Source organism: Athene noctua, chromosome 17 (assembly GCF_965140245.1).
Source record: "Athene noctua chromosome 17, bAthNoc1.hap1.1, whole genome shotgun sequence".
In the NCBI taxonomy this organism is placed as follows: Eukaryota; Metazoa; Chordata; class Aves; order Strigiformes; family Strigidae; genus Athene; species Athene noctua.
In genome coordinates this window covers 2,530,140-2,555,258 of record NC_134053.1, presented here as the reverse complement: position 1 = coordinate 2,555,258, position 25,119 = coordinate 2,530,140, and the positions used below count along the sequence as shown (strand labels likewise).

Sequence of the window (25,119 nt, the reverse complement as noted above, 5' to 3'; positions counted from 1 at the left end):
GAATGTCACAAACTCCCCAAAGGGTTAATTAGGATCTACAAATACTACTAAGGAATAGACAGTAAAGTTTGATCTGTTAGCCTATCATATATATGTTCTACAGTATGCATCACTCTTGACAAGGTCCTTCAATAGCTACCAGCGGTTCTCAAACAGCGTTTCACATATAGTATTGACTATACAAACTGCTACTTTCAAACCAAATGATGAGCAATTATCAATTCTAGGAACTGTATCTTTACAAAAAACAGCGGTGTTCAGTGTCTGAATCCTGACATTTATGCCTTTATCAGTTATCTGAAGTATTAATGTAGTATTTTAATCTAGAATATAGGGTTTGGTTGTTTCCAAAACAAAGAAACTGAATTCACAAGCCATTCTGAATGTTTTAGGTATATGATGTTCATTCAGCAGAGTAATAGGGATGACAGAAACCACAAATACTACAAATAAATTTCAAGGTTAGCACTGTTGGGGCAAGACTCAGCTGTATACATCCTTTATACAGCTGACTCTATTCAAAAAGGAAGTCTCACTTACCTTTAGGTGTTTCTCAGACTTCCTCTCCAGATAGAGGCACTTGAGTATTATACGTTTTTCATTTATTCACAGCCATCTCATACAATAGCATTTTTAACTTATAAAAATAATGCCTCAAGGATAGGCTACTGCTGAAATCCATCTCAAAAAATGGGTGTCTGATTTATGAAACACCGATTCCTACAGTGCCTAGTGATGTCTGCTTATAAATATAACCCATGTGTATAGCAGAAAATACTCAAATAGCTATCTGGAGAGAAGGCTTTTGGTTCCTTTCCCCCTAACACTTCTCTTAACTTTCCCAACAATTTATTCTTTTTCCAAAGTCAGTCAGTTGCTTTATTCTTTTTCATGGGAAACAGAATTGATCCATGCACCAGAAAGGAAGAGTGATGCTTCCTCGGCTGCCACCTCCCTTTCACTAGGTGTCAGCACTGCTATTCCTCCACACAGAGCTTAGCAGCAGTTCATACATAAAGCGATTTTTAAGCTTTAAAACCGCATACTGCACCATCATCTAAGACAAAGGTGTTTTGAGAAGAAAAACAAGTGACATTTCTGCTCTGCAAGGCTACGTACAGTGCAGACAAATCCATGTTCTGTAAGTTAAACCCGAATCAAACACAACCTCTGTGTTAAATGATGAATGCTAACCCAGCTTATGAAATACATATCCTACGACCACACCACATGCGGTTTCAACATAATTAGATAATTGACTGCAATTTTATAAAGGCACACTCGTTTAGACTTCAGATACTTGCCTCCGTTAACTACTCTTTGATCTCCTCCAGAGTTAGGACTGAATTCTGAAGTATGGGATCCAGACCTCGATATTGGTGGGCCTGATCCAGACTGGCCCATCCTTGGTGAGTTTTGTCTTCCACTTCCCCAGGACATGACATCTCTGTTCCTCTGTCCAGGTGGAATGTATTTATTTTCTCTGAAACACAGCAAATTTCTATCAGTGTGAAGACAGAACTGAAAGACAATGAGAAGTACCTGCTGCAAGTGCTCTGCTGATGTTTTCTATCTTTCTCAAGTAAAGCTAAAGGAAAATTCTAAATACTATCAGATGTTGACCTAACATTCACCTCATGAATTGGCTTTTGATACTGACCACACAGTCCACTTTCTATGAGCCCACAGACACTGCATGATTTAGTACTAATGCCTGAAATTCTCCATGACATACCGAAACCACTGCCCTTCCCTGTAATTTGGTATGAATTCACCAGTGACACATCAAAACAGGGAAGTCTGTTCCACTACAGAGATAATACAGGGCCAGGCATAGGTGTACAAGTTAGCATAAGTGCCAAAAACAGCACAGGATTGTTTACACAAGGTTCTTAACCCAATCAGCCCTGCTGAAAAAAGCACAGTCTCAGTGAGTAAATTGCTACTGTACCAAAATATGTACATCATTTAAATAAAAATACTATTCACAGTGTATGCAAGTACCTAGTGTTCACACCATGACCTTCTCGTTCATTAGCATTTCTCTGAACAGCAGTATATTTTTCTTCTTCTGTTCTTTCATCATTTTCCAAGGCAACCCGAGCTTTGTATTGGGCACTTGATTCAATTTCCTCTGCTAATTGAGTTGCTCTGGCTTCCCGTTTTAAAAACTCTTCTGAATTATCTCTTTCTAATGGCACCCTAAAAGACAATGAAAAGGAAAAGAATCTCTCAACTGCATTCAAAAGCACAAAGGAGCTACAAAAATTACATAGCGTTAATTCTAACCAAGTCAGAGTAAGAAAATTTGCTTTTAAGGCAGTAAACGCTGTCTTTTTCAGTACAAATATGCCAGTATTCCTGGCCTAGTTTGATATTATGTGCAAATTCAGTGTCTTTTACCTGGCTAGAAAGCTGAGGTCAGGCTGCAGAGCTTTTCCATGTGATTTGCAAAATCCCCAGTCCCTAAAGCTATGCAAAGGCTCCAACTTTTAACACAGTTGAGTACATTAGTAATAAAAAGCTTTAGTCTGTCTGTTGTTTAGATAGGAACCTACCATAAGAAACCAAATTTGAATTTCTTTAGCTATTTACACATTCCCAACAGACACAAGAATCCCCAGTCCTACTGAAATTAAAGAGTTACGTGCTTAATCCTTTGATAATTCCAGCCATAGAATTTCAGCTCTTCCTGTTATAAATAACTGTAGAAAAGATGAATGCAATACATTAGAGCACGGGACCAGAAACCCATGACTCATTTGCTGTGTCCTAGGACCTCGAAACCATTCATTCCATGTATCTATATTAAGTAACAGCATACTGCAAAAAGCATATGTAGCTCCCTTAGGAAAGCCACCAAGGAGGAATTCAATACACGAGCAATGGAATACTGAAATACTAGAGATGGACATCATACCTGGCACGTCCTTCTGTCCACCCATGGCTTTGGTTTTTATCTACTCTGATTTTTGTTAAAGTATCAGGTTTTATAGAACAACTTTGCGCTTCATCCCTGATTTCAATTTTTGAGTTCCAAAAGTTGTTTCATCCAACCTTACTTTAGAATGAACTACATACAAATACAGGACACAGTTGAGGCTTGGACCATGCTATGCTGGGCATTATATAATCACTACTGCACATATTTTGAATAATATAAAAAAGAAGAATGAAGAAAGTAGGTGGAGATACAACCCAAGCATGAAACAATATATGCAAGATTACTCAAGTGTTGGTGGCAGAACTAGGAAAACAAGTGGCTTTGCCAAATTCCAAGCCAGCACTCAGCTACTGCATCACAAGTTTTTCCCCACACACATATTTTTGGCCAGTCATCTACTGGCCTTATCAACGGTAACTGCAAGAATGTTAAATAAAAACCTTACCCTTCAGCATAAAGCTTTGGCTTAAGATACACACAAACACAATGCATACAAACCTGAAGTCACGGGCCTTGCTTACCCTGTGTATTAAAAGCGTACACACAAGAAGGGAGAACACTCAATACATCCTCATTTATTTAAAATGAAAAAAAATGAAGGGATGTATGCAGTAGCACTGATAGCAACCTAAACAAGCAAAAGAATGATTTTACATTTTCTAACAGGGAAAAGGCCATGAAAGATGAACCAAAGGGGATGAACAAGATGACAACTGTTCAGAACCTGGTGATGAGAGAAGCACGAACAGCAGGTGACCAACATACTAATGCAGTAGACTTGCACCTTTATGCAGTTTGATAAACTATACCTGCTAATGCTTAGCTCCAGGAAGAGAAAACAATCAAACAATAAATCCTTTACAATCCTTCGGTTGCACATATAAGCACTTTGCTACACTGCTGCTCATCACATACTTGGGAAAACCAGGAAGAGAGTTTCCCAGTTTAGCAGACTGAGAAGCAAAGCTAGTTGCTTGACTAGGAAACAACAGAATTTGTCTGTGGCAAGTTAAAGCCACCTTCATGTTTTTAATCTGTTTCCATTAATATCCATAAAGCAGAAAGATGGAAGACTAAAGTTCAAAAGTACAAAAAGTACTTAGAGCAGTCAAGTATACGAAAGAACAGCTTCCCCAGGATTCAAATGTAAGCCGATTAAGACACTTTGATTATCACCACGTTACAGGTCTGTTTTAAACAAAATCATAAAATAGTTGAACCAGAGACCCGTAGACAAGTGCTCCAATTCTACACACAAAAATCAAAATGCTCACTGCAGTTCCTTGACATTCAAAGAGTGGGAAAACATTAAAGACATTTCACAATGGCTGTTGAACATCTGCAACTGATTTGCTTTGCAGTTAACATTATGGCTGCAGACTATTGGGAACAGGTCCACGCTGCCAAAGTAGCCAGAGCAGGCTTTATGCTACTTCTATATTCAAGTTGTTACTATATTATAACTAAAACTTTAGTTTAGATTTGGACAAGTCTGCTAAACAAGTCATCTATCTGCAGCACACACACACACACACACACCCCCCACACCCCCCCGCTTAGTTATCAGCAACAGTTCAACATTCCGATATCTACCAGAACAATTGTCTTGGTAAAATCAGGATTTAGTCAAATTGTTCTTCTAGTTTAAACACAAACTGTATGTATAGCAGCTATGTAAAGACAGTTTCACAAATTCCTATTTTCCACCCTACTGATAAAAAGTTTTTGTAAGAAATAAGCATTATTGCATGCCTAAATTCGGAAAAGATGTTGCAACGGGAATGAACTGTGCCCATTTAAGGGAATATAGAATAATTACTACATCTAACTCTTCACAGAATGCTGGCAAGCTTTCTTAAGCACTATTCATTCATTACTTTTTCAGTTACTTGATTTCACAACTTCAGAAAGTATGTAAAATTATCTTCAGAATATAAAAGTTTGTCAAACCAGGGAGAACATTAAATACAAATCTAGTAACAAAATGTTTTGGAACTTACGTATAAGAAGATAAACTGCTGTCATAAGTTGATACTACACCATAATTTTCTTCATTGTAACGAAACATGTCATTGGGATCCCATCCATTAGACTAGAAGAAAATGATGCTTGTTTTTCAAAATGACACTGGAAACACATTCCCTTAAAATTTAAGGGCTTGTTGGCAGAAGTTACAATTTTTGCCCCTTTTTCCTGGGCCTATGAATTCACTGTCCAGATAACAAAGTTACTAAAGCCACAGTTTATTTCAGGGAACTTTGTTCACCAGATGCACAGATTTGATTTTCAAAAGCCAGGTTTTTTTTGTTCGTTGTGTGTATTCGAGTTGTTTTTATGAGGGTTTTTTTTAAGTACCGGGCCCACTCCCTACTAGAAGATTACTGTCTAGCAAGAAATACATACATGAATGCCTTTTCCAAAAAGTGCAAATTGACACTTCTGAACATCAAAGTGCCCCTTGCTGTGGCAAGTGCTGAAACTTTTCAAACGCACTGCTAATGCAATTATCTGAGACACACACACCACAGGCAGAAGACCCCTGTTGATCTCTACAACTTCCCCATTTTAGTAAAATTTGTATTCCAGCCCTCAAGCACAATGATAAATGTTTTGAATGTTTTAGAAAAGCATTGACAGTATTAAGTATTCTAATAAATCTCAGCTGTACAATATGTACACTAAAACTGACAGGATAACTATTCTACCCAGACAAAGTTAATATGTTCCACAGTAACATGACTAGATTATCCTCTAATCAGAAATATTACCTTCTTTCTTTAACATATTGCAGTCTGAATACCTTACTAAAAAGAGTGCATGGTTGAGTAAAAGCTGATTGCTATGATATATAAAGAAACATCATTTGAGACCATATTCTTCATCTAACGATGCATAATCTCCTGAGATTGTATTTGTGCTTATTAAGTCATGGGTCAAACTTCCATCAATTTCCTTCATCTTAGCTCAGAGACAGTTAGCTAAGCACAATTTTGCCGTAATTTTCAAATGCAATGATAGTCAAACAGGAATGCTCTGATTAAACCTAAATCACTTCCGTGTATTGCTGAATATGGAGTCCTTAATAAAAGCTCCTCTTTCAGCCAGCCCATGAGTCAAACACATCCTTCACCACAGCAGCTGCCATTTGTCAATATTTGCCAAAAGTGGCATTTTAGATCCAGTTATTCTTATTCAAATTGTAAAAAAGTACCGTGGCAGCTGCTAGCAAAGACTGAACATACACCCATACAATCAGGGCCAGCAATTTTAGTCAAAAGTTCATTATTAGAATAAAATTAAGGAATTGTTGCAACACATGTCCAGAAAAATAGCTTATTTTTTGCTGTCATAGATGATAAAAAAGCATTACTTACAACATCTGTCTCTAATGCCTCAAGCTCCTCAGTAGCAGTGGTCTCTCCTCCATCCCATGGTTCAAGATCCTTTTCCTTGTGTTCACCATTTACTTTAGCACTGATGGCTGAGTCAGTAAAAGCATCTACAACGGAGTGGGGAGGGATGAGGATGAAATCAATTTGGTTAAGTACAGGAAGACGTACACACTAGTTTATCTGAGGAACAACCAAACACAGCTGAATCACAGGCCCGTTAAATATCATTCACCTTCTCTTGTAGCTGCTGTGTTCAATAGAACTACATTAGAAAGGTGCCTGCTTCATACTTAGGGATTAGTCTGTGCTTCTACAGTTACTCTAATATATCAAAGAATAGCAGGGATTACTTTTAGTTATTTCAAAATATTTTATACAAGCTACATGTATATTTTTTGGAAAAAAAAAAACAAAACCAAAACTACCTGAGGATCCCCATTCCTCTAGGAAACCCAAGACTTGTATAATATACTTTTCCAAACAGCCCACACAACTGCACACTAACATATTATGCAAATATCAAAAAAGCATGACTGCAACCCAATCCCATTCCCTAAATGGGCAAAATACGAGTTTCCCTTCAAATATCAGAGTTGCTTTTATTTCCACAGCTCTTCAACGCCCCAGCATGCATGCACACACTTCTACTCCCTTTGCAGCATAACTCAATTATCCATTAGCTCGGTGCATCCGTTCGCTCTGACATGAACGGAGATATCTTGTTTCCTGCAAGAGTTTTTTCAAGCAACAGCTAACCCAAATCACGCAGCAAGATTCAGAAGCCCTCTACCTCTTGATCTCAACAACGTATGAAAATCAACAGCAGACCCTTACTGTTTAGTTTTTATAAAAATTATAAAAACTTACATAAAAAAATAAAGATCATGAGTTTTTATTTTCACTTGTTCATCCTTCATTCAAGCCAGACTTAAGAAGGAATAATACTACAACGTTAAAGTGCTGTAAAAAAAAAAATGTTCAAAGCCATTCAAAGAAGCCAAGCTTTTAGAGTTGGAAGCAACTAGATCTCAGAGCTGCCATACTTCAACAGAAGGAACTTTAAAAAATTAAAATAAGCTTGTTATAAGCTTATAAATAAATAAATAAGCCTAAAATAAATAAGCCTTCAATCTAGAATTTCCTATTATCATTCTACTGATAAAATAAGGAGCAAACATTTCAGAACTTTATAAAAGATGAAATCAAACGACCAGCCAGTGCCAGATATGGAAGAATGTGGCTTAAATTAACTTTTGGCAAGATCTGAAATCTTACTGAGAAAAATGAACTTTAAAGGCATTACTAAAAGAATTCACAATATATGAAGTTGGCCACTGATTTTAAACAATCACTGGAGATTTTTTAGAGACTGTTGACGTTATTCCTGTTACGACTGTTATTACGCCGACACATTATTCCGGTTTTACCCAATCTCACAGTGAAGTTCTGCGCATCTATTGGTACGATCTGTCGTAAAAGTTAACGGTGCTTAGTCTGTCTAGCAACATTCAGCACTATCTCATGAAATGCTCGCTCAACTCATACACAAAGGAACTATGGGTAAGCAATTAAGCATTGTTAATAAGCTTACATGAAACAAAATGTTATAGAAGATGTATGAAAAATAAGAGTTTATTAGCTACACGTTCGTTTCAAATCGAAAAGAATCAGTAAAATAAGAAAAGAAAGCCAAATGAAAGACACCTAACGTGGCACACCACAGTTAGGGCTCACGTCAAATTGTAAAAAACCTGCATCAATCACCTGGCGAGATGTCACAGTCTGTGTGACAGCACCAACGCAGCTGGAGGTTAACACTTTCAAGTGAGATTATATTTTAGCTTGTCACTAACTGCGATGCCTTGAGCAGGCAGGCTCTGGGATTACTTGTAAACTGTTCTGAAACAGTTATCGTTTCGTTGGACTACCTACGTGCTGATGCCAAAATTTCAATCGTTGCATTTTCAGCCATTCAGAATAGGTAAAAATCAAGGGTGAGAATAGAAGGCATCAACTAACTGAAGATACTCTAAATGATTCTGTGAAGTTACGCATGCATGTTTTATAGTGCCATAAATGTGCGAGCAAAGGTATTAAGTTTCTGTTATATATTATGGTAACAAAAGCATTATGAAAGGCAAGATGCAGAGACAGAGTGACTGCTAAAAAAGTTACCTGTTTCTGAAGGAACTACAACAGATATGGAGAGAGAAAAAATTGGAAGACATCAGACATAAATACAGGTGGATTTTTTCACATTATATGGCTGAATTCAAGCAAAGCTAAACTCTTTCAGTCCCTCTCACAGACATATTCAAACTGATTATATTGCAAAGATCATTTGCACAGTAAAACCTCAGCAATGTTCCCACCTATTAACAGCCCCATGTATTTCCCCATTTTGCTTCAAAAAAAAAACCCCCCGCGAATAGCCTACAGATTTTCTAAGGTATACCAACTTGAAAGAAAACATCTCTCAGTCTTCTTTCACAGAAACGGCCTTTAAAATATTCTCTAACAGAAGATATGTTTAAATGTCATCTGAAACTACATAGTAACACAGCGCTACCTCACTCCTCAGTCAAGGAGTAACTAAAGAGCACATTTAACAGGGAGGCAGAAGTAAGACACTTGTATTTGGAAACTCTGCGTTGCCCTTACGGATACCCCGTGGCTAACGCTGCCAGAACCCCGACAGACCAGTGCTGTTTCTGTGCTGACCATCATCAGATCTGTGTTCCATGTCCGATTCTCTCAGATTGGACATCGTACACCAAATGCAAGTTGGAGGCTGCTTATGTCACTTAGGAAACTGAAATTTGCTTCTACATGACTCCACTGGGAGTAGAGAGAGCTCTTCTCCGATAGGATTAGATCAGTATGAGTTAGGGAGGACCAATGGAGGTAATCTTCTGTATTTTAGAAGAGCGTTTCCTTAATTTCTATTAAATTACTTCAGACAAAATCCAGACACAACTGTGCCATTTTGGATGCTGTGAATAAAATACTAGCTTAACAAGACTCATCTACTCAACCCACTAATTTTCTTATTTAAAAAGCCACATAAACATTCAGCAGAGTACTGTTAAAAATTGTAAGGATACAGATGAACTGGGGGAAAACCAAAACCCAAGTCAAAACAAAAACTCCACTATCTAATGAATGTTGCAGATCTGAGTAAGACATGTACAGTCAGTGCTGTTTCCCAGCAGAATCCAGTATACCAAGGGGCACAGGAAGCTTCACTGCTCTTCATTTCTCTCTCACTTTAGAATTAAAGTCAGAAGTGAGACTGTAACATCAGTTTAACCTCTACAACTCAAAGAAAATCCAGAGTTAGGAGAAATTCAAGCTACAAAGGCAGACTTCTAGTCAGACAATATGGTCTCATGAGCATCCAGGCAAAGTTTAAATGTAGCAGAACGGTACCTCAAGGCACAGATCACTATTTTCCTGGAACAAACAGCTAGGCAGGCACAAGGGACACCAAGATTAAAAATGCAGCAAGTCAAACCAGACTTTACTAAAATTAATGAGCAACAAAATTGAGAACATATGTAAAAAAAAAAATAAATTCTACAAATAATTGTTTCCAAAAGAAAAGTACTGCTCTTAAGGTTATTAGTCAAGTAGAAGCTAAAACATAAACTACTGATACAAGTGCCAACTGGCAGAGTAAAATCAGACAAGATACTGACCGCTCAGGCTCAGCCCCCCCCCTTATCTGGTGTCTTGTATCTCTGAGCTGTTGAATGAGCAATTCACATGACAGCTTGACATGGCCAAATTTTTAATCAATTCCTTTTCTACATGGTAAAACTCAAGTTAAAGATCAAATGAAAACTGGTCAAACAAAGAGCTCAAGCTGTAACACTCAATTAGCCCCCACTGCCTCTGTACTTGCTTAATGTGACATCTCTGAAGTAAAGAAGTGTGATATCAAAGACCTTGCTTCTTGTTTTAAAGCCTGCTAACCAGAAAAAAAAAAAAAATTAATCCCACAGACAATTCTATGCAACAGAAATTCACATTAAGCAAAGGCAAATTAAATATACACCTTCTGAGAAAAAACTCAGCCTGGGCAAATTCTTCAAGTATGTGCTATTAAATGAGTTTGAGAAAAAAACTGCCCGAACAGAGCAATTAAGAGTCCAGGTTGAACTAATTTCAGCGTTCGACATGCTTGTTTTCACAAACATATTTTGAGCTACTAATGGTGAAGAGCACAAACACACAATTAAGTGCAACTCTGCAGTTCAAATGCTGTTAAACCAACTGGCATATTGTGCCAAAGGTGTTTGTGCCGCACGCTGCAAGCTTTGATCAAGTTTAGCGTGGCCCAAAGTAAACTGAGGTTTCATCTCTCCCAAGGTTTCAACAGTAAACTCTCATTGTTTTGTAACTACTTACTACTGATTTGAAACATTAAAACCAGTTACCACCAGCTTTGCAGAGCCAAGGTTTCCTTCCTTTGTTCATAATATGCCCACTGCCATTCCCCTTGCAACACTTTCTCTGGAAGGATGCCACTCGCAGTGCTAATTCAAGGAAAAACTTAAATAGCCAATTCTCTTCTGCCTTTTTTTCACTGGATTTGTAATATTTTTCTCAGACTGCAGTAACGGTGCCAAAAAAACCAATACAAACACTGTAGAAGCCTTTTACTTTAACAGTAGTTAGGATGGTGAATTGTCTTTTAAGAGAAGCCAAGAAGGCGACTCTGAAGCCTTCCTCCAATTTGAATCACATGCAAATCAGCACTGCAGACTGATCAGTGTTTAGGACAACAGGAACCACTCCTAGGAGCTCGTTCTGTAGAACACAGGAGATATTTCAATCATGCAGCCCACGTAATGTAGCAACTACGAGATCCAGGCACTTCACCTTCGCCTCGAAGGTGAAGCAGAAAGACATTACATGCTAACGCACAGCCAAGGATTTCAACTTGCACATCAGAGCCCATTTTTAGCAGTCGATTGCCACTGCCACATGCAGAAGAGGGTGCCTGTCCCTCTTTAAATGCAGACAGACTAGTTTGAAAGGGGGATGATGGATATAATCCGGCTTCACCTGAGCTTTCCAATGCATGTTTCATTCATCAGCCTGCCTGCACTGCAGAAAGCCCTAATTCCACAGCGAGACCCCCTCAGGTGACTCCTTTCCATTCCTTCTGCAGCCTAACAGGAATCTACACGAGCACGAAGCTCCACACAGGCTGACAGAGTTGCAAATAAGAGCCCAGGAAGTACGGACAGATTTATTTTTTAAACATAAACTGTTAGAACGTCCCTATCTGCACAGACCTACTATTTTTTCTCCCAACCCCGCCAATTTCTACAATCTGGGCAGGCACCGTATTTTCTCCACTGGTGTGTCTAAAGGTGCAATGTCATGCTTGGCACAAGCAAATCTAAGACTGCTGCTTCCAAACAGGGTGGTTTCACCACCCCAAGCTTCTACCGTCGTTACCTCCCATGCACTCGACTACTGATGGAGCTGCAGGACGAATTATCAGCTCACTGCCCCAAAGCTGCACAAGCATGATAGCCATGAAAGGTGCCTGGCAGAGTGTTGCAGATGGTTCTTTCACACACAACTGTATTTTTCACTCTTCTGAAAGGAGAATCCATCCTGTTCCCTTTCTCCCCACCTGCTGCTCTTTTGCAGTGTTCTTCCAGTCTCTTGTCTGACCCGGTCAGACAGGCAGACAACGCAGCTAACATCTTTGCTATTCAAGTCTGAGGGCAAGTGAGAAGATCAAGACCCACAGTCAGGAGCACCCTTTGTCCACACTCCTCCAGCTAGGCAGAGAAGCAAATCCCAGAATAAAAATCCACAGAACTCCAGATACTTACACTGAACCAGGAAACTGGGATACACTAAAATTTCTGAAACAGAAAATTCTTTCTTTTTTAGAAATTAAGTTTACTTCAAGGCCTCCTCAAAAGTCTAGTAGATTCCTACGGGGTAGAAGAAACTACATACAGAGACCACAGCAAACCCTACTCCAGGTAAGCCTCTCCTATGGCAACAGAGTGCTTCTGAAGTGCCTTTTTGTTTGACTACATTTTTAGAGAAGTGAGAGCAAGCTGCCTTTCCAACCAACTATGTTCAAATTGCCTAGTAACTTGTTCTGTGAAAGCCAAGAAACATTGAGGGCTAGGCAATTTAAAAATATTTGTTCCTGGCTACATGCAACACTGTGAAACTTCTCTGGGCACCAGAGAGTAACCATTCCCAACAAAAAGGTGGCAAGGAGCACCATCTCCTCACCTACGAGTTCAGACTCAGCTTTTACTGTGAATCACACAGGCTTATCTGACTCAGTACCATGAAGATTTGGGTTTATTTATAAGAACAAAAGGCCAGCAGTTCCTGCATGCATGTTCATACACTTCCATTCTTTTGAATCTTCACATTTAATTCCCAAGAAGCAGAAAGCCCTTTATTGCTCTAATTTGCAGGTGTGATCAGAGACTGACAGACTTTCAAATGTCATTTCAAGATAATACATTTCTGAGACAAAATGGAAAGCAGATGAATTTACCCACGAGTTACTGAGTTTTGCAGCCTTCCAGTTTATGCTGCTTCAAGTCTCTATCGCTTTATTTCAGCTCTCCTCTCCAGACAGGAGATTTAGATTCAGACATTCCACCTAATAAAGCAAACTGAGCGACTGTTCAACGTGAAGCAGTCATTTTCTTCTAGAAAACTTCCATTGAGTAATTATTCCTAGAAGTAGTAGTATATTCTTCATTCCGCCTGCTCAAAATCTATAAAGATTGAGTAACAGAGAGCCCAGTTTGCATTTACATTAAAGTGATGTTCATAGCAGACCCATTATAAACCAGCCCTCGTGTAATTTAAATTCAAAGTCCCATCCAGAACCTGGAACTTATCTGCATTTCAATGCTACATTTGCTCTGACATTATGCATCTTCTTCTGGGAAAAGCAAATTCCTTGAAACAACAAGCCTCTCGTTCTTCAGCTTTAAATCAGGCAAGAACATAGGCATGTACAAACACAAGGTGAAAAGAGAGAGATCCCATCAAATGAGATCCTTAGAAAAAATGTGTAGGGACTGGTGGACTACTACATGCGAATAAAGCATGAGTGTTACAACAACCACTTAGCTCCCAGTGACAGTTGTTGATCAACCTGAAAACGTACACATCTGCAAGTTCACTCCATGGCACAGAAAGCTGTGTATTTGCTTTCATTCCTTAGCCCAGCAAATCAACACAGAAGCAAAAAAAACCTTGAGATTTGCTGCCCCCCACCCCACCCCCCTAAATCTGCAAAAGAACTAGAGCTATCTGACTTACGTCAGAACTCTGAGGTTCCAACAAATTTAGCTTCTTGGAGGTCAGATTTACAAGTAAGAAGGTTGCCTAACTGCCTGTAAAATTGTTTAATTCTGACAGTTTCAAGCCATTTCTTCAAGACATTTCTTCAAGACTTTAAGACCCCGCTTGCCTGCCACTTCACTAGGTTCTTTTGTGTTTTGGAGAGCCTCACCTACAGATCTACGAGTAGTAAAGCAAAAATTAAAAACACAAACAGTGGATTTTCTACGAATTGTTAGCTCCATTTGCAGTAGTATTTTAAGAGTATTTATATGAATGCATGTTTAGAGACCAAAGTTACTTAACTAAATATAGACTTACATATACATAAAGTCTGAACAATTATCTTTTTATAAAGAATCTATATACTCACGGATTCTCATATAACTTTTAACAGACTAATTTAGAAAGACGTTTACTAAAAAAACCCCAACCAACCTTCCACAAAATCTGTAAAATGTTTTGTAACACCATTAAGAATTTGCTTTCCAGACACCTAAACCAGCTTCCTAAAACAGTGCACCCTCACAAAGGTTCTTCAATTTATTTTTTAAATTTTGATAAATTTCTGATTTCAGGAGGTGCTGAGAGCCTGCTCTTTCCATTGACTTTAATGCGATATTTGGATGTTCCACACTCATTAAGAGTCTTAACACGAACTTTAGTTTTTGGATCCTAAAGAATTTGAAAATCCTGACTTATGATCTAAGATACAGACAACTTTAAAAACAAGTATACCTCTTCTCGCATAATTGGTATCCATATCCTTAAAATGCACCATAACAAAATCTGAAGACTTGAACAAGATACTCTCTAGTATGTCTTCACGTTTTGGCCCCAAACTGGATTCTGCAGTTTTCCGATGAGCAGCATCAAGCACTAAATCACACTATTAGAGACATAAAAAGAATACACTAACTTAATGCACAATAAGCTTCTCAATAACTTCTCATATTTGCAAAAAACATTTACAATAGTTTAGAAAAATGAATCTGCTTGTGTAAACCTAGACATGAATAGTCACAATAATTCAAAGTAAATATTCAGATTTTAATCAGACATCGATTATTCAGCATTAGGATCTTTTAAAATAGGGAAGAGTCAAAATGAAAAAAAATTACCTTAGGACTGTAGGTTTTAAAAACTCCTTCATATATACCACCATTTTTCACCTGTACTTCACATTTGGATCCCTAGAATGCAAGAAAAATGACAATACAGCTTTCCACCAGCCTGACAAATGACATCTGAGTGATTTTCTCAAAGCTCTGTTTTTTACGTAAGTACAATGTGTAAAAATACAGCTGGTTTTAGTCAAATCTATTCAATCAACATTTGCCCGTTTATAAATATGCCACTGTGTTCTGCAGGTGCAAACAGCTGGGTGTATACCAACATTTGCTCTAAAGGGATTTAAAGATACTCCCAGAAACATATTTGGTACTCACAGAACTCTTGACCAGTTATGCACACAAGTACGTTTTCAGGCAAAAACAAAATCTGTGTGTATGTTTGGGTAGAAATAGGGGTGAAGGCTTGTCCTGGACTCAAGCAGATGGGGGACAAGTCTGCCTTACTTAATTTTGGCATGTCAGGACTTCCCTCAAAATCTAGGGGGAAAGGCACACAGACTCATATTTATCCATAATGTCTGTAAAGACAGAAAATTCAAAAGATGACCAGTGCACCTAACAGATTTGCTATACATCTGCAAATTGTATTTGATTCTTTCCAAAAATACAGAATAGCTATTACTGTGATTCTTTAAAGTTCCACCTTGGCAAAAGATGTCTACTGTTAGAGTTTAATATTCACTCCATTATATTACAATGAGTGGACTAGGTAACAATTCTGTCACTATAGAAACTGTTGACTCTCCTTCCAAATATGAAGACTTACAACAACTGATGTAAGTATGTGAACCATTCTCATGTTTGCATAGATGCCATCGAAAGAAATCTGAAAAATAAAAAAAAGACATCATGAATTTGTGACTTGTAACTATTCAAAAAGCCAGCGTGCCAAAGATAATGCAGGCTTTCAGCAGTACATACTAGTTCCTAGAAACAGTGGTCCGAAACCTTACTTGGTTGATATACACAGAACTTGGGTCACACGAAGATTTCCAGACGACACTTTCCCCTCTCTCTGATCATTACAGATCTGAACACCCCTCCAAATGAGAGAGATGTTAGAATGCCCTAATGCCACTCAGTAAGGAAATCCTCTTGCTGGTTGGGTGAAGCTCATATGCACAGACTCCTGACTGAAAAAGTCCTGCTAATATCCCTCTCTGGTTTCGGAGCCATCAATAGGATAAGGTGTTTCAACTGCTGTAGAATTAAAACGGTGCTTTCAGGGCCTGCTGAACTACATCTTTTCATCTAACAGACCTGATTACAGGCATTAGCAGAAGCTAAAGTCATCAAATCGTGGAACACCAAAGAGTTACAAAATCCATCATAAAATTAGTCAGAAGTAATTCACTGCAGCATCAAAATCTGTGATTCCTAGGAGAGATGCCAGAAGAGCCAACCAAGTACCACCCAGGTTGCTAGATGACACGCTCGCCCAAGCATCCACGAAGTGGTGAGGATGTCTGTGTTTTGTTGCAACATCCGGTATCTCTCTCTGTCAACCTCATGCTTGTGAAACAAAGAGATGCTGAAACATGCAAGGACTTCACCATATTTTGAGCTTTTTAACTGACAACGTATCTTTTACGCTGTCAGCTACTTAATCCGCTTACTCCTGCATGTTAGCCACCTTCCCGGTCTGAAAAGACATGTTTAAGGATGCTCCTAGGGTCAACACTCACTACGGAGGATGTAAAGACTAACACCTTTATGGTAGTGTTTGCCTATGACTTTTTTTCACCACTCTTCCTCAAAGCTTCTTTATTTTTACTGAAGTCTTGATATCCTCAATAAACATTTGCGTAAGTAAACTGTAGACCTTTTAAACCTTCCTACTTCTGTCCCATTCCCCAAAATTAGTCACCCTTGAAAACCAGGCCAGTAACAAATTAGCAAATATTTGATTACTGCAGTTCAAAGATCCAGTCTTTAAATCGAGATTCACATCTTTAGCTTTGATAAAGTTGTGTTCCACAAGTCAAGCCACACCCACACTTCAATATATAGCCTCGATAATAACTAAAGCTAAACATTCAGGTTACTGATAATACTATTTACAGTAATTTACAGTAGAGCTAAAAAATTACTATTTTATAGTAAAGCTAAACAGAATTGTTATTTTTATTTAACTAAATGCTGTCTTACTGTCATCTGTCTAAAGGAGAAACCAACGTTATCATCTTCAGATAGGAACTAATTCAAAACCACTGAGTGAAGTTGAATGTTATCCGTATCTACAACTATCATTGCAAGAAAACGCAGAAGATTTATATTAGTGTAGTCAAAAGTTTAAGTAAGCCCCTGCCTTCACCCTCCCAGGAGACTTAAATGATTGCAAGATGCTACACCTTTAGAGAAGCGTATCTTGGTCTAAAATATTCATCACGGTATCCAAAGGAAAAAAAATGAGTGAATACTCCAGTATCTGCTATTCTTACGTTCTTACTTGGGTTCAGTGTACGTAAGTTGATTCCTCGTATCTAGAAGTGGTACAATGAGGAAAAAAATGTGTACTTACTGTAGGCTGAGGCGGTCCTTTGCCACTGCTGCGACCTCTGAAATTAAATACATACAGGAGTTATGGTTAAAAGTACTGCTGAAACTGGTGCACTTCTTAACTAGTAAGAATTCAAAAACCCATCTTAATTTAGTGTTGTGAATGGGACCAGAGAAAAACAGCACTCCCCTAGAGCAGAACTTGACACCTACAGGGGCCACAGCTTTTATCCTCCAAACTACTTGCCTACGAGCAAGTTAACATCAGTATGTAGGCAAGAGGGTTACCTACAATAAATTAAAGGACAAAATTAAGACAATACTAAGCTTGTGGCATTATAAAAATCCAAAAATACTATCTCTTAAGCAGAATCCTGTAACTAAAGCAAATTCCAAAACTTACTGGCACACAAAATCAAACCCCACTTTTAATCCCTGCTTAGCACAGGGTCCCTTCTTTAAGACTAGAGGCTCAGCACATCATCACTGTCGTCTGATTAAGGGCCACCCAAAGAGCTGACCCATGCTCAAGCTACAGAGGAGCCCCGACCGCAGGGCCCTACACAGAGGTTGCTTACAACCACTGTCACAACCCAGCAAGTGGAACTAATTAAGTCCCTCCATCCCCACAAAAACACTAACTACTTCTATTGCGACTCTGTCAATGTGTAGCACTCGGGACACTTCAAAAAGCTTTTAAATGACTGAGCTGTAACACTCTGTGCCCTCCACCTCAGACACTTGAGTCCCCACAGCATCCCTGCTGCTACCAAGTCCACAATGGCCACCGCTCTTCAATGCTACTGGTGTGCCTTATTCCAAAGTTCATTCCTTGTATCAAGAAGTCCTAGTTTCAAATATTTGTCATAGCGATTTAGATTTGTATTACGGTGACTTCAGGAGCGCACACTGTAACAAGAGGCAAAATGAAGTCTTCTATTAAAAAAAAAAAAAATCCATTTTTTAAATAGACTCACCTTACAGATGCGCAACCATTTAATTAGAGACCTGAAGAATCATGTCTACATTTCAGAATACCCAAACAACATTGAAATCTAAATCCAACTCAACATCAACTGCATTCAGCTGCTTTTGAAAACACTATGCCATGGTTGAATACAACCTTGCTCTCAAAACAACATCCCTTTATAAAGAGGGCTCATGAGTTAGTCAAGAAAGCAAAGGAACTTCTCCCAATGACCAAAAATACCCCTCAAAAAAATTCTGCAGAAATAAGCAAGTCCATTAGAGAACCATAAAAGGCCTTAATGAGGAGAAAATGAAAAACCACTAAACTATCACCTGACTCGCTGAAGAAAACAAGCTTCTGAAACAGAAATGTAGTCTCCTAGAGCATCACGCACACTGATGACATTTGCTGATTGGCACTAACTGCAGATTTCGGATGTCTAGCTGACATTTTTTAGAGTACTTGCAGAGTACTAATCTCACAAAAAAAAACCCTAACGCAAATAGCCTTTATTTAATTACCTATCAGCCTTAACTTCCCATAAGGCAGCTACACAACTTCAAGCTTGCTCTGAAGACAAGCAAGTCTCACCATTTCCTAAGTCTGCCAGTTGTCAAATGGCTACCTATAGCAGGGTGCTGAAGGGAGCCCTTCGTGAACCTGGAACATCATTTTTGCATAATACTCAGACGAATGATCCTCTTCTTTCCAAAAGTCATTTCACCAGATGTGAAACACCCAAAGAGAGGTACAGGCCAGTTCCAATTTTTCCCTTTATTACAATTAAAAGTGTCAACAACACATTCTTTCAAAGATGGTGGTTGAACAATTTCACCAGTTCCCTCTGTTGATCTCAAAGATTTTAGAAGATACTCCTTTCTACATCAGAAATGGCCAAAAGTGAGAGTTTGGTGTCTTTGAAACAGAAAGCAGTCCCATTTTAATTACAAGTATTCTTAGAACTTAAAATAACTGGGTTGCCAGATTGGTCAGAGTTTGGAATATTCCCTCTAAGCATCAAGCTAGGTGTTCTAGATTATCCATCTCTTACCACATTTCCAAAATTACTGTTCCTACCCACATTTCTTTAAGAAACAATCTGATTGTGCGCATCCACACTGGTAAGAGGTCCTAACTTCTACATCAGACCAAGAGGTAAGCTAACTGCAGAAATTCTATATGCTATTATGATCTAACAGATCTCTTTATAGACCCAACCTCTTGTTTTCCAGCTACAACTGTTAAACACAAACCATTAGAAAAAAGACAAGACATTCACCAATTCTGCCAATGCTACAATTCAATCAAAATTCTGCATCTTCTGCTAAAACCAAGGCCATCAACTTGAGGTTTATATTCCAACAGGTGAAGACTCAAGTTCAAACTATCCTTTGACACATCTTTGATGCATTGCATGAAAAAAAACTAAGACCTTTACAAAAGCAGAAAGTAGATGGTCTTTGCCAGAAGTTTACAGTTTAAAATGGTAGAGTAACACTTAAGAAACTGGAGTGAGGGAAATTAGAAAGGTCAGTAGCAATTTGGCACTGCTACCCAAAACTACATCTTGATCACAGTAAGTATGGTAAATTTTAAAAAAATACATTTTGTACGGCAGCTATGTGGTTAAAGGTAAGCCTGGGAGAAGGCACAGCAGCCTGGCAAATCCAACTTGTAAAACCTTTGCTTTGGGGTAGCAAAGTCACAAAGTCAGAAAAATGTTGCACCAGACAAAGTAATAACCAAGCAATTAAACCTCATGGCCAACTCATGGCAGGCCAGCAGTTACACCGTAAGAGTGAAAGTCTCCATGAGGGCTTAATCCCAAATGCTGCACATTTTAAATCTGCAGCAACTTGCAAATTTTCTTCTATTTTTATGAGCATTTACTATCCTATTCCTCAGTATCCCTCACCTCCCACCCTAATGTTTACATGCCAAGTAGAGCATCTGTATAAGCAAAAACAAGGTCACGCATTTATATTTTCCCAGTTAAGTGAAAACTAATGCAAGGGACCCAAGTCTCTCCAGAATGTGAAAAGGTGTCAGGCTTTCCATCCAGGAGCATCTTCACCTTGAGACTAAGAAACAAACTGCAACTCATGTCTAGAGCATAAGTGCAACTACAAAGACTGTTGAATTTAACAGAGTGAGTAGATGTTTCTGGAGCACCGGCTGACATTACTAGAGCTTTGAAAACAAATTTACAGGATACTCTGAAGAACTTTCATTACAAGTGCAGAGAGCTAGTAAAGCTTTCTCCTAAGGGAGAAATCAGAAGTACAAAGTTTTATTTAAGTGCAGTATTTGTCTATAGAAGTCAAATGAATCGAAGCTGTCAAATTAAGATTATACAAGAAGTCCTGCAGCATTGTTTTCTGTAGTTTTTCCCCAATACTGACATTAATCATCTCAACTCCTGTCTTCTTGCAAGATGACAACTCCTGTAGTGTCTGAATATGTAAGTAACCTGACTCAAGTCTGACCCAGAGCACATCTGCAACCTGCTGATGGACTTAGTCATTGAGGAACTCTCTTCGTGTACGCTGCCACGAATCAGTTGTTAAATTAAAACTTACTCAAAAGCAGGGATATAGTATCCTACTAAAGGGCATTATCAGTGATAAGGAGAGTGCCCTGCAGGTTATCCATTCATTTTGCTCAGCAGTTTAGCACAGTTGCTAAAACCGACACACACAAAGATGTTAGAACAAACTAGAAAAACTCTGCCTGGCACGTGTGATCAGACCTCCAGAACAGTCCCTTCCGTGACACCAGGGCACCTCAGCACTCAGGGTCCACCATCACTTGTCTGAACAGGATGGACACCTCTCTTCTGCCCTTTCCCTAAGCCTTCAGTTAGACTAATGAGAAAGGATGTCAACGAAAAAGGAAAATACAGCAGGCAAGAAGCGTCAAGTCTCAAAAGCAAGCGACACAACATGGGATCACCTCAGTTTTAACTTTTTCATGGACAAAGCCATTTATAAAAGATGGTAACTTAAGAGTATTCTTAAAGGACTCCCAAGTCCACTTAGGCAAGAAAGTTACCAAATGAAAAGGAAAAAAACCTTCTACCACAATTGTAACTAGACATGTTACCATCCAAAACCTGAGTTTGAGGTGTTTTGCCTTCAGACAAAACAACAACAGGGAAAAATTGATAACCAAAAACGATGCCATGCTTGAAGGAACACTGGGACAGATGCAACTTTCAATCACGGGACAACTAACCTTCCTGTGCTCCTACAAGGGCAAAACTGAACTAAAACAGTGAGTAGATATTAGATAATGGGGTTTTTGACTAGCACAGAGGAGCAGGTTTGTGGATGAGGTCTACGTTTTCTCCAATCACAGTTCAACCTGCTATTGACATCCCCCCTACAGCCCCATTTCCCATCTGCCATATTGCAAATGCAGCTGTGATTAAACACACACAGCATTTCACTTAGTGCCTCTTTATATAAAGAGGTATCAATTCTTCCTGTTTGTTTTTTGTTTAAAGATACCTTCACCTGTGATTTTTCCCCTTATGTAAAACAAATTAATAATATAATGAAAACAAATACTGGAACGTCTTGTTTGTTCACACAAGATTTTTACCTTTTCTAATACAAATTACATTTACCCATCATTATGAAACCATGGAAACAAACGTAGGGAGCAGGGCTGACCCTCCAACTCACTATCAGTCCTAGCAGGACCAGGTGCTTAGCCCAATTATCTTACAGAAATAAACACACAGCAGAAAATTAGGTCCAGGACAGTTAACCATCAATGAGCTTTCTACCCAAAACTAAGCCTTTAAGAGCAACTTAACCATGAAAGGTAAATTCTTTTGCATCTCAAGAAGATAAGAAAGAGAATATTAGTGCTGCAGGGAAATGAGCACTAGGAAGAAAGCTTGACATGAACTGGAGATGTTTCACTTTCTATCAAATAATATAATATTTCAAATTGAAAGCAAGATGCAGGCCAGTTAAAAACCAATGATTTTTCAAACAGAAAAGCCACTCAGCTTTTCATTTACATGAACAGATTTGCAGCATGAACCATCTTTGAATTTGTACTCCCCAAAAGACAAGACTTTGCTTTAGGACAGCAATAGAAGTTCTCTGAAGGTGTTCCACAGGGCTCCATCAGCCCACGGACTGTCATTCTACAGACCCTCCATTCAGAGGTAACTCGAAAAATTGATTAACAAAAAAGCGAGTGTGAATACCTCTGAGGGAACATGTCAGTTGTTTAGCAGCCCCACTAGGACTCCCTAAGGAGTTCTTGAAGTGGATTTTCTCCAGCAAAACTAGAAAGGCAACACTGGTAAGAGAAATCCAGCGGCTTTAATCTTAGAAGTTGGGAGAAAATGAAGCTCACACCCCCTGATCTACAGACAGTGCTCACCATCATAGTGGTATTTTTTTTTTTAAAATGCTCTAGGTTTTGTTGCCCTTCATGTTAACCTCCACAGTGCCACTGTGTGTTGGCAGGGATAACTGTTTAGCAAAACACAGTAAACATCATGTTCAACCTAAACAGCCATATGCAAAACCTATTTAATCATTGAGATGAAGTGCTGAGGTATTATTGTTATTATTTATTTTGACGTTTTCAACCCTACCAAAGCTTTTCTGCTTCCAGTTCCACAGACTGCTAACAATATAAAACCCTCTTTCCAGTGATGTCCAACAATGGGACCACTATAAATTGTGTTTTATTGACAGCGCACAAAACTGAGCAGGAATAAAAGTCAAGTTAAAGAGCAAGATTAATAAAACTTGAAATGAAACTGCTCTGAGTGACTATGACCTTCAAAACTGTGACTGTCCTGCTTTGATTGTTTGTTATGACCCCCACAGCTGTGGAAAAATTCACAACACTAGAAAGTTTGGGTGTTTTGTTTGTTTTTTTTTTTTCCCCCTTCCTCTCCCTGAAATACGTGTGGATTTGTCTAGCTAACGCTCTCCGAGCAGGATCAGTCTTCCCGAGGCAGTATGAGACAGCAGGGCCTCCGCAGCGTGCGTGGGGAGGGGGAGATGCGAGGAGGGGCATGAGCCTGCTGCAAAACCCCGATTCCCTCGCCCCCAAAAATCCGTGAAAAAAAGCGAAGCCGTGCTTGGAACCACCATCCACCGGCGAGGCCAGCGAGCGCTCCTGCGGCCTCCCTTCCCGCGAGAATTTTATTGCGATTTAAATTTTTTTTTAATATATATATATATAAAAAAAATAAAAATAAACCCCGGTAAGCTGAAGGTGCTCCGCTGCAGGCGGGCCTCCGCAGACTTCCCCGGGGCGGGCCGGCCGCCCCCTCCCCCGCCCGGGACAACCCCGCCGCCCCCCGGCCCCGAGGCCGCCGCCATCGCGGCCGGCACCTTCCCGCCGCCGTCCCCCCGCGCACGTGCGGCCGCCGGCTACGGCGCCTCGCCCCCGCCGCCCCCCCCTCCTCCTCCTCCTCAGCAGGCGGGTCACGTTGGCCCGGGGGAAGCGGCGCCCCTCGCCCCCGCCGCAGGCCCCGCCAGGCCGCGGGGGGCTTTGCCCGTCGCCCCGCCGCGGAAAATGGAGGTTCCGCCGTGCCCTCCGCCGTCCCCGGCCGCCTGAAGGGCAACCGGCCGCGGCCTGGCCTCGCGGCCTCGCCCCGGCGGCACTGCGGAACCGGCGGGGGCCCCTCGGCGGGCCTTGCGTGCGCCCCGCCCGCCGCCATGCCGGCTCCCGCCCCGCCGGGCGGAGCCCCCCGCGCCGGGCCGCGTCCCCCGCCATGCAGCAGGCCCCGCTCCCCCGCCCGGCCGCGCCGCCGCCGCCGCCCATGGAGGCCGGTGCAGGGAGGAGGAGGAGGAGGAGGAGGAGGAGGGAGGGGGTAGGGGGGGGGGGAAGCGGCGGGGGAGGGGGAGCGGCGCCCGCGCCGGGCTCTCCGCGGCGGGGCCGAGGCTGGGACCGGGCCCGCCGCCGCCGCCGCGCACCCACCTGCCCATGTTCTGCCTCCCGCCGCCCGCGGCTGACGGGAGGCCGGGGCCGCCGCCGCCGCTGCCGGGGGGTTTGCGGTTGTTGCCGGCGGCCTGCGCCGCCGCCGCCGCTTGCTTGAGGGACATGACGAGAGAGGGGAGAGGGCCGGGGGTGCGCGCCGGGGCTGGGCGAGGGCCGGTCCGCGGGGCCTCGCTGCGCTGGCGGGGCCGGGGCGCCGCTGGCTCGGCCGGTTGCTCCCAAACAGTGCGAGCGGGGCGGAGGGAGCGGAGCGCGGCGCGGAGGGATCCGCGGAGAGAGGAGAAGGGGGGGGTGTGGGGGGAAAGGCCGGAGCGGGCCGGCGGGGGAAAGGAGCGGCGGGGCGGAGGGGGGCGGCGATCGGCGCCGCCGCCTCTCGGACCCCCCCGCGGTGTCAGCCAAGGCGGGAAATGCGGCGGGAGGCGGCGAGGCGGCGGCAGCGGGCCGGGCGGCGAGCGCGGACTCTTTACGGGAAGTCGGAGGGCGCCGCGGCGGTGCTGCGGCGGGTGAAGGGGCGGAGGCGGGAGGCGGGGAGGGGAGGGGGACACGTGAGGCGGCGGCGCGGGACGGCGGCAGCTCCCGCCGCAGCCCCGGCCCCGCCGAGGGGACGGGCCGGCCCCGGCCCCGCCGTGAGGCCCCCGCGGGCGCAGCCCCCCTCGCCCTCACAGTCCGCCCGCGCCTTCACGCACACACACAGCACCCCCCCCCTCACCCGCAAGGGCAGACCCGCGCCGGTGCCAGCGGGGCGGACACCCCCGGCGCGGCCGCTGCGGGCGCCCCGCAGGCCCCGGCCCCTGAGGGCAGCGTCCCCCCTCGCCCGCCGGCGCAGGGCCGCGGGTCGCGGCCTCCTCTCCGGGCCGG

At 41.6% G+C, this 25,119-nt stretch overlaps 1 protein-coding gene across 8 annotated transcripts in view; it reads right to left on the bottom strand.

Moving 5' to 3' along the window:
• The window catches only part of ATXN2 (ataxin 2), a 51,955-nt gene extending 27,460 nt beyond the window's left edge, over positions 1–24,495 (bottom strand). For all 8 annotated transcript variants that reach the window (XM_074920840.1, XM_074920841.1, XM_074920845.1 and 5 more), the window contains exons 1-9: positions 24,244–24,495; positions 17,338–17,374; positions 15,583–15,642; positions 14,805–14,876; positions 14,422–14,572; positions 6,319–6,443; positions 4,945–5,036; positions 2,005–2,202; positions 1,305–1,483 (exon numbers count right to left, since the gene is read on the bottom strand). In XM_074920840.1, the coding sequence (XP_074776941.1) occupies positions 1,305–1,483; positions 2,005–2,202; positions 4,945–5,036; positions 6,319–6,443; positions 14,422–14,572; positions 14,805–14,876; positions 15,583–15,642; positions 17,338–17,374; positions 24,244–24,368 (1,039 nt within the window). In that variant the 5' untranslated portion in view covers positions 24,369–24,495. The remainder of the gene's footprint in view (positions 1–1,304; positions 1,484–2,004; positions 2,203–4,944; positions 5,037–6,318; positions 6,444–14,421; positions 14,573–14,804; positions 14,877–15,582; positions 15,643–17,337; positions 17,375–24,243) is intronic.
• Between the last annotated feature and the right edge of the window lie 624 nt (positions 24,496–25,119).